Source organism: Oncorhynchus gorbuscha, linkage group LG05 (genome assembly GCF_021184085.1).
Source record: "Oncorhynchus gorbuscha isolate QuinsamMale2020 ecotype Even-year linkage group LG05, OgorEven_v1.0, whole genome shotgun sequence".
Lineage (NCBI taxonomy): Eukaryota > Metazoa > Chordata > Actinopteri > Salmoniformes > Salmonidae > Oncorhynchus > Oncorhynchus gorbuscha.
The window spans coordinates 53,278,251-53,293,582 of NC_060177.1; the positions used below are offsets into that span (position 1 = coordinate 53,278,251).

General features: G+C 41.8%; 1 protein-coding gene and 1 pseudogene across 1 annotated transcript in view; one reads left to right on the plus strand and one right to left on the minus strand.

The window, feature by feature from the left end:
- Positions 1-10,113, plus strand: part of LOC124035150 (unconventional myosin-Ih-like) — a 54,762-nt gene extending 44,649 nt beyond the window's left edge. The window contains exons 25-31 of the mRNA XM_046348569.1: positions 3,043-3,136; positions 6,549-6,604; positions 6,804-6,939; positions 7,202-7,272; positions 7,531-7,628; positions 7,803-7,902; positions 8,947-10,113. Coding sequence (XP_046204525.1) covers positions 3,043-3,136; positions 6,549-6,604; positions 6,804-6,939; positions 7,202-7,272; positions 7,531-7,628; positions 7,803-7,902; positions 8,947-8,973 — 582 coding nt within the window. The 3' untranslated portion in view covers positions 8,974-10,113. The remainder of the gene's footprint in view (positions 1-3,042; positions 3,137-6,548; positions 6,605-6,803; positions 6,940-7,201; positions 7,273-7,530; positions 7,629-7,802; positions 7,903-8,946) is intronic.
- Positions 10,114-11,074: 961 nt separating this feature from the next.
- On the minus strand, positions 11,075-15,003 carry LOC124034894 (annotated as a pseudogene).
- Positions 15,004-15,332: the final 329 nt, after the last annotated feature.

The window sequence follows — 15,332 nt, forward strand, 5'->3', positions numbered from 1 at the left end:
ATCGAAAATACAGATTGCCTCTTATCCGCTTGTCGTCCAGAAACCACATTTGTTTAAGCAAGTCAGCCATATCAGCTACTGTATGTTTTTTTTAAAGGCAGTAAATGAGGCTGAATGAACTGTTTCGCTGCCAGACAAGGCTCTGCTGAAAGCCAGGTGTAGCAGTGGTAAGGTGTTGGGACTGCTGTTGGGACAGCTTTATGTAGGCCCTAACAGTTTGTGGGCACCGTTTGTCACTGTTATATTGAAATAAGTGTATTGTTTAGTGTTGTGTTGTGTAGTGGCTTTGCTGGAATGCATCCCACTTTTAGTTTTTTGCCCCACCAACATTTACATGCTAAAATCACTGCTTATTATTCTCAAGATACTGAGACTGTAATGAGTCTGTCAGATGTTCTCTGACCTAAAAAGTTGCTTAATGAGATGAGCCTATGTCTAGCTGTAGCTATTGTGTTGACACACACAGTTATATGCAAGATGCATTAATGTATTGCTCTCTCTCACTTCACATGCAGACACACACTCAATGAAATGAGATTGATGTGTAGACAATACATTATTTGTGAGAAACACTGATGTTGAATGAATACATCAATCATTAAGGTTAATGTAATGAATGATAGGCCTACTTCAACTCTCATTAATGTGTAATGAACGGCTGCACATTTTATGTGATTGAATGATGTCATACTTGGCTATTCTATGCTTTCATACATCATCTGAGTGATCTAACCAAATATAGTTAACGAATGACGAATAATGCATAAAAGAATAATGAAACTTGACACATTCTATTTTATACTTACTGAGTCTGGCTTTTAGATTAACATTATCCTAATTTGCACATGACTAAGTACATCAGATAGCTAAAAATCCTAAATCTCTCGAAATATGTCATGATCAAGCAAGCTAATGGTAGCTAAATAGCTAGCTAGCTAGTTCACTTGTTTTTGATGTTAGTCTCGCTAATGTTGTTCCCTAGCCCACCATACATAGTGACAATGACGTGCTAGCCACAATAACGGCTAATATTTTCGAGTGCTGGTTAGCCATGCAGCTAGCTAGCTAACTTACTGTAGCTGCAAGGATGGCCTCTCCTGTACTTGAAGGAGAACTGGTCACTGAAATGCAACCATTGATTCTCCTCCTTGTGTTTTCCAGAAGACACAGACACTGGGTATGTGTCTGGATTGTCTCCTGACTCTCCTCAGTCATTGTTTTTCACACACACCGCTTTGATAAAAAAAAAACTTTTACTCTCTTTCATGACAAGTCAGACTAACAAAGTTATTTTCACGTTTTTGAAAATCTGCCTACTGTTAGATTTGCGTCAATTCGAATCTGGTATCAGGATAAATATGACAATGAGTCAACGATTGTATACTATGTATTTTTTATTAGCTCAGCAAAAAGTGGTAAATGCAATTTTCATATATATACGGGCTCTCTGTCCCACCTCGCAGGGCAAACAGAGAACTGACTTGTTCCTGACAAAGATATTATAATATACCCTGATGACAGTAGTAGTTCCTGCTTCCGAGCAGGCCTGTCAGAGTAGAGACTGGGTGTGGTTTAAACTCACCCAGCCTATCGTTGATTGTTGGCGCAGAGGCTGGTCCCAGCCCCCTTCGCGCTTCAGTTGATAGATGTAACTGTTGCTGTGAAGAATATCTATGCGCTCATGCTCGATACCGTTATCTCGCACCTGGCTCCTGTTATCTAACAAAAGACCGTTTGTTCTCGCAACACTACGTTCTGAATGTGCCCCCCCCCAACTCATTGCACAGTTCCTGTCTTCATGTTATTCTGTATTTTTCCATCATGAGAAAGGCCCATGGCCCTGAAACTGTTAACAATGTTTCAAGTCAGCTATGTTGCAAAACACGTACATACATCCACACAAGCCAACAGCCGATAATATTCAATCACATATATGGTAACGGGCTATAGTGCATAACACAGAATCCTCATACTACCATCATCGTTCAGTCTGCGTGCACGGCGCAACATTTTATTTGAGGGGCCCCAGCCCATGCAACATCATGATAAACTATGGATAGCCTACAAAATTGTAGTCTGTAATTCATGGCTTTAAAAAGGTAGTGAAATACAATAATTAAATCAAAACATACTTAAGTCAAAATGTAATTACTGACTTAGAAAAATACTCAAAGTACTGGGGAAAACTACTCAATTACAGTAACACTATTATTTGTAATTAGTTACTTCCACCCGTTTAGGACTTTTAAAACACAAAGTGTGTTTGAGCTACAGACTTCTGGGTTGTACCATTGGAGTTGTCTATTTTTTCTGCATCCATACCAATCATTCGTTTGTGTGATTAACGGGGGCTGAGCTAGAGCAGTGTTTGTGAGACAAGAGCAGATCCCAAAGAGGCTCCGGGCTGGGTATTTTTTACGAAAACATCCGAATGGTTAAGCTACTAAAAACGATTAAAAGCTATCTATGAAAAGATGAGACTCATGTACACGCTCTAGCTACACAAGAGTTTTTAGAAGGTAAGGGGTTCTTTTACGTAGAAGATCGTAGGAAATCCCAGAACATAGTGTCTATAGTACAGTAATAAGCTCACATAGTTGCTCTCACTCCAAATTCCTGACAGTTGTCACTGACGAGTTGGATATTAATTTCTCCCTGAGCAAACCATTTCTGTACTTACAGCTTCATATAAATTCATTCTGATCAGGTTTTTGTTTTGGCGGACCGTATTTTCTTTAAATTGACACTTGCGAATCAAACTCATGAAATCAACTGTTTATGTGAAATTGTTGTTAAATAAATGGAAGTCAGATAAATAAAAACTAGATTTTTGCTATCCATTACGTCATGGATATAGTAGGCAACAGACTTTTGTTGTAGTACTGTACATGTTTTATTTGATTTACTGTGTTGTAGGCATAGGGGCCTAAAAGGTTAGGATTTGAAACCTTGTATAACCTGTATAGCCTATGCAGATGTTTGTGATCACATGAATGTGTAATTCCGTCTTTGTGATGTTTATTAATTGTGTTTCCCTCCCAGCTTCAACTCAAGGGGATCACCAGTATCATCTTCAAGGGCAAGAAGGACAGCTACCCACAGAGTGTCTCCCAACCCTATGTGGACACCAGGATCAGTCAGTATATAGTAGCACAGCGGTTCCCAAACTAGGGATCGCAACCCCATGTGGGCTCGCAGGAGGGGACCTGATATGGGGGTCGCAGGAGAATTTCCAAAATCCTGAGAATAAAATATGATATACAACTATATATATCAACAAAATATACAGTGTGTATGTATGTGTATATATATATATATATATATATATAGATACAGTACCAGTCAAAAGTTTGGACACACCTACTTATTTAAGGGTTTTTCATAATTTTTGACTATTTTCTACATTGTAGAATAATAGTGACGACATCAGAACTATGAAATAACACGTATGGAATCATGTATTATGTATTTGGCATGAAGAGATTCAGGAGACAGGCGCAGGAATGCGTAATATTTTTTTTTATTATGCCCAAATTACGGCGTGCTGTGTTAAGGCACAAGGACAAAGACCAAACAAACACGTAACAAAAACACAGGGTTGAAACTCAAACAAAAGAGCGAGGAGTACCTCGAATAAATAACACACGCACACAATGATTATCGCACGGGACAAGACCCGTAATCATCTGCACAATCCATAACACACAGCACAGGTACTCACACGCACCAACAGACGTAGTAACAATAATCGACAGCACCATGGTGAACAAAGGGGACATTATACAAATACAATCAGTGGGAATAGGGGCCAGGTGTGCGCTATGAAAGTTCCAGAGGGATCCATGACAGTAACCAAAAAAGTGTTAAACAAATCAAAACATATTTTAGATTCTTCAAAGTAGACACCTTTTACCTTGACGACAGCTTGAAGGAGTTCCCACATATGCTGAGCCCTCGTTTGCTGCTTTTCCTTCACTCTGCGGTCCAACTCATCCCAAACCATCTCAATTGGGTTGAGATTGGGTGATAGTGGAGGCCAGGTCATCTGATGCAACACTCCGTCACTCTCCTTCTTGGTCAAATAGCCCTTACACAGCCTAGAGGTGTGTGTTTGGGTCATTGTCCTGTTGAAAAACAAATGATAGTCCCACTATGCGGCAGGTAGCCTAGTGGTTAGAGCATTGGGCCAGTAACCGAAAGGTTGCTAGATCGAATCCTCGAGCTGACAAGGTAAAAATAATATATAATAATCATAATATATGCCATTTAGCAGACGCTTTTATCCAAAGCGACTTACAGTCATGTGTGCATACATTCTACAAAATCTGTTGTTCTGCCCCTGAACAAGGCAGTTAACCCACTGTCCCTAGGCTGTCATCGTGAATAAGAATTTGACACAGCATCGGTAAAGTGTCCGACACGATTGATGCCTGCTCACCTCCAACACTTGGAAGAGCACATAATGACCTACAGCGGCAAGAACAAGTATGTGAACCCTTTGGAATTGTCTGGATTTCTGCATAAATTGGTCATCAATTTAGATCTGATCTTCATCTAAGTTGCAACAACAGACAAACAGTCTGCTTAAACTAATAACACACAAATGATTGTATTTTTCTTGTCTATATTGAATAGATCATTTAAACATTCACTGTGTTTGTTGATAAAAAGTATGTGAACCCCTAGGGTAACGACTTCTCCATTAGCTAATTGGAGTCAGGAGTCAGCTAACCTGGAGTACAATCATTGAGACGAGATTGGAGATATTGGTTAGAGCTGCCCTGCCCTATAAAAAACACTCACAAAATTTGAGTTTACTATTCACACGAAGCATTGGCTGATGCCAATGAACCATGCCTCGAACAAAAGAGATCTCAGAAGACCCAAGATTAAGAATTGTTGACTTGCATAAAGCTGGAAAGGGTTACAAAAGTATCTCTAAAAGCCTTGATGTTCATCAGTCCATGGTAAGACAAGTTGTCTATAAATGGAGAAAGTTCAACACTGTTGCTACTCTCTCTAGGAGTGGCCGTCCTGCAAAGATGACTGCAAGAGCACAGCGCAGAATGCTCAATGAGGTGAAGAAGAATCTTAGAGTGTCAGCTAGTTTAAAGAAATCTCTGGGACATGCTAACATCTCTTGACGAGTCTACGATAACGTAAAACACTAAACAAGAATGGTGTTCATGGGAGGACACCACGGAAGAAGCCAAGTGTCCCAAAATTCATAGTGCTGCACGTCTGAAGTTCGCAAAAGAGCATCTGGATGTTCCACAGCGCTACTGGCATAAATATTCTGTGGACAGATTAAACTGAGTTGTTTGGAAGGAACACACAACACTATGTGTGGAGAGAAAAAGGCACAGCACACTAGCATCAAAACTAACATCATCCCAACTGTAAAGTATTGTGAAGGGAGCATCATGGTTTGGAGCTGCTTTGCTGCCTCAGGGCCTGGACAGCTTGCTATCATCGATGGAAATATGAATCCCCAAGTTTTTCAAGACATTTTGCAGGAGAATGTAAGGCTATCTGTCCGCCAATTGAAGCTCAACAGAAGTTGGATGACGCAACAGGACAATGACTCAAAACGCAGAAGTAAATCAACAACAGAATGGCTTCAACAGAAGAAAATACGACTTCTGGATTGGCCCAGTCAGAGTTGTGTCATCAACCCGATTGAGAGGCTATGGCGTGACCTCAAGAGAGCGGTTCACACCAGACATCCCAAGAATATTGCAGTTGAATTCCTCCTGACCGTTGTGCAGGTGTGATGCGCAACTACTCTGAGCATTTATGTCGCATTCAAAATAACTGGGAACTCTGAAATCTCTGACTTCAGTGCGTTCAAGACAACTGGAAACTCGGAAAGAAATGGTCATCCAACTCGGAATTCCAACTCGGGACCTCGGGCCTCTTTCCAGAGCTCCGGCTTTCCGACCTGAAGATCACTGACGTCATAATTTGACCTTGAGTTCCCAGTTGTCTTAAAAACACCATAAAACTTGTGGTAGGCTACCCTTCACCAGCTCATATCTGTGTGAAGCTGGATTCAGTGCTCTCTCCTGCATTAAACCAAATATTGATCCAGTTTGGATGTGACCTCAGAGATGAGGTGCGCACTGTTGACCACGCCCCTTGACTTTGAGAAGCTCCGACACGACATGCATCAAGCACACCCATCAAGCACACCCATCTCGTTAGTGGTGGTAAGATAAGAGACTACGTCAGACTAATTTGCAATTGACTGTCATAGCCCCACATTAAAATGTGCTGGTGAGTTAAAAAGACAATCAGAAACACTGTTAGAATGTTTTTCAATTGACTGCCACAGCCCCAAATAAACAAGTTAACATCGGCTGTTAATTACATATTTTTGTTCACCAGGTTGGGGTCGCAGGATTTTTCAGATATCCAAATGGGGTTGTGGGACAAAAATGTTTGGAAACCCCTGCAGTAGTGAATAGTATCTGTGTATTATGTGGTGTCTTACTTAAACCCGTATTTTAGGGTCAAATGCCACATCTTACACTATGTTATTTTTTCAGGTGAACAGGACATAAATATGAAGGTCCTGCAGATGATTCGCCATGAAGGAATCAAGGTAATCAAGACACTTGTGTTGCAGTGTGTCCCTTGACACTTAAAACTCATAGAAAGATTGTTTCAATCGTTTAAAAATATTTCTCTCTTTTTCTCTCCTGCTCCCTCTCTCACTCTCGTACTCTTACACCATCTCTCTTCCCTCTCGCTCTCTCTCGCCCCTCTCTCCCACCATCTTTCTTTTCTCTCTCTCTTTGCAGTACAGCATACCAATAGTGAAGTACGACAGGAATGGATTTAAAGCCCGACCTCGGCAGCTCATCCTCACACAGACTGCTGCCTATGTGGTGGATGATGCCAAGATCAAGCAGAGAGTGTTGTACACTACTCTGAAAGGTGAGCATCCAGCATGCTGTGGATGGGATGGATGGGATTCTAGCTTGTCTGATCTCTCTTGCAAAATAGATTTGATCTCAATGAGACAAATCTTAACTTCCATTTAAGTCACATTTTCACAATGGATTACTAGGTCAAAATTCTACTTAAGGGGAAGTTCGGATTCTCCCCAATGGGACTAATGTGGATAAATAATGGTTGATAGAATAGATTTGGTTTTAAAGTGTACTGATCTGTGTGAGTGCTGCTTACCCGATTACAGGTGTGTCGGTCAGTACCTTGAGTGATGGCATCATCATTTTCCATATTCCAAGTGAAGACGATAAGCAGAAGGTAGGAGGACACGGTCTCCACACCCTCACACAACATATAGAATAATAGCCTGGTAATGTCCATGTAGTGCCTCTGTTATTCAAGTGATTCTAACCAGGAACTGCTCAAAATGGAATCCGATGTGCATCCAAAATGGCTCCCTATTACATATAGTCCACTACGTGCCCTGGTCAAAAGTATTGCACTATACAGGGAATATAATGCCATTTCAGACACAGTCCTAAGGCTATCCAATGTGTCTTGACCTCGTGTGCCCAGGGGGACCTAATCATGCAGTGTGACCACCTGTTTGAAGCGTTGACCAAACTCAGCGTGGTTGCCAACAAGCAGAGCGCCATCAACGTGGTCCAGGGCAGGTAAGGCTGTGGCTGACAGGATTGATTCTGGGAGTTCTAGTCCGATGGATCAAGAGGCCAGATGAGCTTACTTATGAATGTTATTTTATTTAGGATAGTCCACTCAGTAACAATTGCCAGTGTTTTCCAAGGAGTTCTGGGTGAATATGACTATGATATGTGGTTATTTTTTAGCATCAAGTTTCAGATGAAGGCGGGGAAAGAGGGCATTGTGGAATTCAGCAGTGGCCAGGAGTCCATGGTGTACAAGGACAAGAATGGACATCTCATGGTGGTGAGTGATGCTGTTACTGCTGCTGAGAGGGGCCTGGTTGCCTGTTCCCAGACCTGTTTGTACTGTCTTGGCCAACTCCTATGGCCATTGCCACATAATTTGCCTCAGATCTGGGACCAGGCTCGTGCACAGCTGGTTAGAATCATATGCTTTCTGCTGACTTTTATTTTAGCTGCTAGAAGAATGTCACGGCTTCAATAAGTAGTGAGTGCAGGAGTCAGGCGCAGAGAGCAGGGTAGTTCAAAAGATGTGGATCTTTAATATTCCCAAAAACCAGAGAGACGGTCACGCCACACACACAAGGGCGTGTAAAGTCCCAGTCCAAACAAACAGGACGAAACTGATCGGAAAAAAGAAACCACAAGAATAATCAAACACCATAACCAGAAAAACAAGCCCGCATAAAAGCCGGCGGGCCGACTGGGTTTAAATAGCCCACAACCAAACCTAAACACCAAACAGGTGCAACAAATCAGATACGACTAAATGAAACAGAAAAGGGGATCGGTGGCAGCTAGTAGGCCTGGCGACGACGACCGCCGAGTGCCGCCCGAACAGGAAGAGGCACCATCTTCGGCGGGATTCGTGAAAAAGAAGACATTTATTTTTATTGTCCACACAAAGTAGAATGTTTCCTTTGGCTTCCCAGTGGCATTATACACAGAACAGACAAAAAAAATATTGAAATGACTGTGATCTCATTGATATGATATCAAACATAGGAAACGTTAACAAATGTTTGGAGTAAGATGCAGTTATTGTATGGTTTTTTACGAGGGCATGCACTACCTTGGGTTATGGACATACTGTGAACCATACAAAAAGGAATGAGGAGTCCTTTTTGCAGCAGGCAGCTCCAGGATCTCGTTCATTTGGCACCAAACGGAAGAAAATGGACTGAAACAAAGAGGGACTACAGTGTCCAATAGGAATCTTTCATTTAATTGCAAGGGTTTTCAAATGTTTTCTGTTACGTCCCCTAATTAACACAATGCAGGTGATCAACACATGCAGACTGAACGAATGACATATTTGTCACTCTAGGTTTCCACTCGGACCAGGGCTCGATGACCTGTGCAGGACATAGAGACACACTAAGGAGAGAATGGACAGGCACCCAGGAGACAGACACATCATCTGGATTAGACCAAGAATTTTGCTATTGTATTGCCTGATTCCAGATCTGTTTGTGTTGTACACAAACTCAATAGCCAGTTGCAAGACCCCACAAACAAATCTGGGATCAGGCTGGTTTTTGTTAGAGATGAACACCCCAAAAATACCTACAGCTGTTGCTTTCAGAAAACCCGAAACTGCAAATGTACAAACCATTGAATCAATCAATGTATTTAATGTCAATCAGGCAATCTCTTAAGAAAATATATTTCAGTTCTTCTTATGCACCAATCCTGTGTGATAGAATTGACTGGAGCCAACCAAGTGTTCATTTAAAGACATACTCCGGTACTTTGACGACTAAAAAATATTTTTTAAACCTCCCACATTGGGCTGAATGTGTCAATTTGTAGTTCATACTATTGTAGTTCATACTATGAATAATCTATGAGCAGAATTAGTCTTACCTCAATTAGCAAAGAAATTCCTAGTTTGAAAGCGACTTTTCTTGAAGCTGTGCTGCGCTATTTTCCCTAAATTTAACCTCACGTGGCCAGCCACCTAGCAATTTGAGTTCTAGCCAATGAGCTTGCATTTGAGTGACAGTGTTATCCAACAAAGTTGCAGGGCCCAACGGCTCAGTGGACACAGCAGAGAGAGAAATGACGTCGTGCACATACAGTATGTGACGTGACATATTATGCCATTTTCAGGGACCACTTTTGGCTCATGAGCGCTACTTTCATAACTACTGACTAATAAGTATACAAAAGTACCGGAGAATCTCTTTAAGGGACCCAAGAAAAGCACAAACATGTGTCATGTCTATGATCTACCACACACTTGTATATTTCAATTCATTTCTGTTTGTGAATTCAAGGCTAAGGGAGCCTTATGTCTCTGCTGGTTTAGTATTTCAGATGTAAGCACTATATTCACATTACGGTGTTGTTGAATTCAGAGCAAAGTGTACTTACTCTCTAAAATAGTACATTATATATTTTTGTACTATAGCAACCGTCAGGATAGGAATCATTGATTTTGCAACAAAGTCATGTGTATCATAATTTTGTATTTCAACCAACATTCAAATGAAATTAGAAAAATAAAATCACAACATTGTAGAAATCTTTAATTTATTTGATAAGGTATCTATAAACATGTAAAACATTTAAATGTTAAATCTGTAGACAGATATCTTCACAAGTATGGTTTCCTAGAAGAGAACACATGTGGACATACAGTTACATTCCCTGATGAGGGCCAGGTCTAAATGATCTGCCTGTTAAAAGCTTGTAGGAGAGAGCTCTCCTCCTTGGGGGAGGGGGGGGGTAGAGCTTTAGTTTCAATCATTCTTTTCAGCCTTGGAGCTCCATCATTCAATCTTCAATCAACCTGGATAACACGTCGCAGGTCAAGTTCTTCCCTTGTAAGTAATCACTTACATGGCAAGAAGGGACAATGGGTTAAATGGGAAATCCTATTAATTAAAAAGTGGTTGTGGGAGAGTAGAGGTACTCTATTGTATGATATTGTTTTAATCAACTAAATGTTGACTGATATTCAATAGGGTGAATTTAAAAAATGCAAAAAAATCGTTGGAAATTGATAGAACATGAAAGGCTGCGAGCAGCGACACTGTCTCAGACACAATGTGATCATCTGATTCAATACTGCCCCCTAGTGGGATTTTATTGTAGAACACCTGATTGACAGCCATCATACAGCTTCTTCAAACACTTAGAAGACTTTTCTTTCAACACATCCAAAAACTCAGTGACAAACGTTGCATGATTCTTGTTCTTCTGGATTGCATTATAGCAAGGACCAAAGAACACGATGCTGACATTGCAATTCCCTCCAGTATAACAACTGACATTTTCATTCCACACATTTCCAGTCCCATTAACAATCCTATTTACAGTCACGCACAGTAGAAAAACAAATCATCACCTCCAAACTCTGCAACCGCCAACCGAGAAAAAGAAAACTAAAAATCCTCAGAGCACTACACACAACAAGATGAACACACGTGAATCAACTTCACCACATCACACTACGCTTCAACTCGTCTCTCATCCTCAGCAGTGAGCTCCTGTGTGAGAGTAGGAGTGGGGAAGAAGAGGGAGAAGGAGAGGCACTGGAAGTAAGGCACAGAAGAGTTCCACTGAGTCCCCAGGGTCAGACATTTAGGGCCGGGCTTTGGAAGGTCGAGGTGGTGGTGTGTGCGGTCGTCAGGCCGCTTGACGTGGACCCTGCGCACCCTGTCAACGCGCTCCTCGTCTTCGTCCAGGTGGTGCGATTGGCCGGCGGCACCCTCTGTGGCCTCCAGCAGAGCGTTGTCAGGACCCCTCCCGTCCTGGGACTCGTACAGCAGGATGTTGAGGGGCTACTCGTAGATCCACGCCTCAGGGAACTCCACCTGGAACGGTAGGGGAGTGGATATATATGCATTTATGTATGTCTGTCTGCCTGGGTATTATGTTATCTGAACGTAAAGTACGCCTGTACTTTGTTAAAAAACAAAAGTCACAACGGCATATTAAAGTATTCTATTTTATGCTAACAGAAGGATAGAGACAACCAACTCATAAATTGAAATAATTTACTAAAGAGGATGAATCAGTTCTGTCATCAGAGATGGAAGCCAGATACATGATGTACTTGCCTAGTTTGTGCTGATTAAAATATCTTAATGACGACATCCCACTATAAGCCGTCCCAGAGTATGATTCACTTGCGTTACCTTGGTCTGCTTCTTCTCGGTGGCATAGACGATAGAGGTGCAGCACACCTCGGCGATCTTGCGGCCCTGGCCATATAAGGACCAGCAGCAGATCTCGTCGCCGATCACGTCCTTGTTAAGGACAGCTTGTTAAACAGCTCGATGTTCTTCGACATGTTGTCGTCAGAGTTACTGAGTCCTATATCGACAGCTCAGCAATGAAGAAGCCACTGCGCCAAAACCGCCAGAAAAAAGACAGACTACAGTTTGCAACTGCACATGGGGACAAAGATCATACATTTTGGAGAAATGTCCACTGGTCTGATGAAACAAAAATATAACTGTTTGGCCATAATGACCATAGTTATGTGTGGAAGGAAAAGGGGGATGCTTGCAACCCAAAGAACACCATCCCAAATGTGAAGCACGGCGGTGGCAGCATCATGTTGTGGGGGTGCTTTGCTATTTTGTGAAGTGGCATCATGAGGATGGAAAATTATGTGGATATATTGAAGCAACATCTCAAGACATCAGTCAGGAAGTTAAAGCAAGGTCGAAAATAAATGGGTCTTCCAAATGGACAATGACCCAACCATACTTCCAAAGTTGTGGAAAAATGGCTTAAGGACAAAAAAAAAATCAGGGTATTGGAGTAGCCATCACAAAGAAGTCAATCCCATAGAACATTTGTGGGCAGAACTGGAAAAGCATGTGCGAGCAAGGAGGCTACAAACCTGACTCAGTTACACCAGCTCTATCAGGAGGAATGGTCCAAAATTCACCCAACTTATTGTGGGAAGCTTGTGGAAGGCTACCCAAAAAGTTTGACCCAAGTTCAACAATTTAAAGACAATGCTACCAAATACTAATTGAGTGTATGTAAACTTCTGACCCACTGGGAATGTGATGAAAGAAATAAAAGCTGAAATAAATAATTCTCTACCATTATTCTGACATTACACATTCTTAAAATAAAGTAGTGATCCTAACTGACCTAAGACAGGGAATATTTACTGGGTTTAAATGTCAGGAATTGTGAAAACTGAGTTGAAATGTATTTGGCTAAGGTGTATGTAAACTTCAGACTTCAACGGAACCATAATTCACTGCCAATTTGTCTTTATAGACGTAAGAGTCTCACCTGGTGTAGGAGTATTTATCGTTGCTTTTGTTGTGTAACAGTTTGACAGTAGGCTGTGTAGAGACAAAACAACAGAGGAAGATGCCAGTAAATATTCAATATGTGAGACTAGATCTTCCCTAGTAAAGTCATTCACTCTGATGCCTGACTCAGTCAACGATACCTTATTAGAGGTGGCAATGAGTCTGTGATCTTCCGTCGATGATGTCACCAGGGGAAGTTTACAGAACGGCTCGTACGACTCTTTGTTCTAGAACACCAATAAAAAGATGAGACGTTGACAGATTTTGTCCAGAATCAATATGAATTTCCTATAACAGATTGGGTGGGTTGGCTGGGCCAGTAATGATATATTTGTAGGAGGTAGAGGCAGTGGGAGGAAGTAGAGCTATACAAAGGCAGAGTGTGGGTGCAGGGATGAGACTTAAACTATTTCACACCATTGTGCCGACCAAAACCGTACTGGCTCTAATATTTTCATTTTGACATGGTCCTTTCCAACACGATTCAAGCGACTATGGTGGCTGCATAACCAAATCAGTGCAGCTTGGCTCAGCTCAGTAGTGTGAAAAGGGTGTAAAGAGGTGTGACAGGAGAAAAGACCAGTCTTGAGGGTGAGGGGTTACCTGAAGGGCAGCCTGACACTCATCAGCCAGGCCCTGGACCAGATAGTACTTGGACTCAGCCAGCATCTCCTCAGTCTCCTGACGACTCTCTGGGAGTGGCACCACTCCATCTCTTAAGGTAGTTCAGAATTGTCCCAAAGTGTTTCCCACACCGGTCAATCAAGATCCAGCCTAGAAAGGGACAAGCACCAGATTAGAGACCACTTTCATTTGTAATTAGTGTATGGGGGCAATTCCATGGTAGTGATGCTAAGACTCAAGAGTTCTCGCTTTAAAAATGTATCCCCCCAAAAAATAATGTTTTCTATGTTAAATAAACCATACAATTCTATGCACAAGGATGACTTTGAAAAATTTCCACAGAAAATTTTACCAACACATTTACTTAAAGAACAGTGCAGATGCAAAGTTTGATAACAGAATGATGGCACCAACAGCACAAACCATCACTGTTTTTGAAGTAAACGTTTTTATTTAATTTTAATGTCTGTGGAAATGGTTAAAAGTAGTCATTGTGCATAAAGTTCTATGGTTTGTTTAACTCTGCAATCATTGATTTTTGTTTCACATACATTTTTAAAGTGAAAAAGATGAGATTTAGCATCACTCTGTTCCTGAAGAATTGCCCATAGCCAATTCCTAGGCTCGTTGTCATGCTCGTCTTGACAATGGATATTTAGGAGTTGGCAAGACAGCACAGACAGACCTCGGACCAGGATAGCAAAATACAGAAGCATGTTACAAAGACTCCTCACTCAGACACTCTGGATCCCTCCAACCATGCGTTCTGGTGCCACTGATGTCTGACAGATACAGTACCTTCACTGTCTGTGAGGACCTCCATCTTGCTGCTGAACATGGCCTTGAACACGGTGTCCTGCTTGGTGTGGGTCTGCGTGGTGGTGTAGTAGAGCGCCCCGCCCACGTTCAGCTTCACATACTTGGAGCTGGATCACTTGAAGGAGGTGGTCCGGGTTGTAGCCGCCGGCACTGCCGAACTCACCACGCTCTCTCCTGACATCTCTTCCTGTAACGGTTGTGCCTACAACATCACCAAGTCAAGTGTCAAGACGACAAACAAGACAATGAGCCGCATGGACAGGTTGGCTTTGGAAAACCAGTCCATTCAAACCCATATTGACCCCAAGCTTCAAGACTTGAGATCTGAAAGGATGAGCTAGATACAGTAGGTAGGACCTGCTATGGCCTAACCCAAAACCAATTTGATTCTCAATTCTCACAGTTGGTCATCTTCCCCAGTTAGTTGCCCTGCAACGTACCCTCCGCTCACCGAATGGCAGCTAACTTTTGTTTTGGCCACAGGTCACATACATAACCAGAGCTTTATATTCTAGACATAACTAGACTCCCCCCAGTTAACTATAGGATAACCCATTCATAGCGCCTATTGACGATAATACCTTCTGACCGGGGTTGGCCGCAGGAGTGTTGTTAAAAGAGCCCAAACGTTCGTTCTGAACGTTAAAACGCATCGCTTGCGGTACGGTTTGGGAAACACAAGGAACGTATCTTTAAAAATCAGCGACAAATAATTTTCTAAAAAGTTTAAATTAGTACACACCTTTATAGGTTTAGAGTTCCCACACGGCCATATTTCCATGTTACAGTGGAAGACACTGGACGACCTGTTCTAACTAACTTCGCTATCTGCATCTCCGAACACCTTTGTGTAAATGGAATAGAAGCCACTGAAAAATACTGTCAGCTTTAACTGTTAAAACAATGTATAGGAACGGTGTATTTTGCATTTGTGAAATTATTTTGACGTGATATAAAAAACAACAACATACAGTACTGCAAA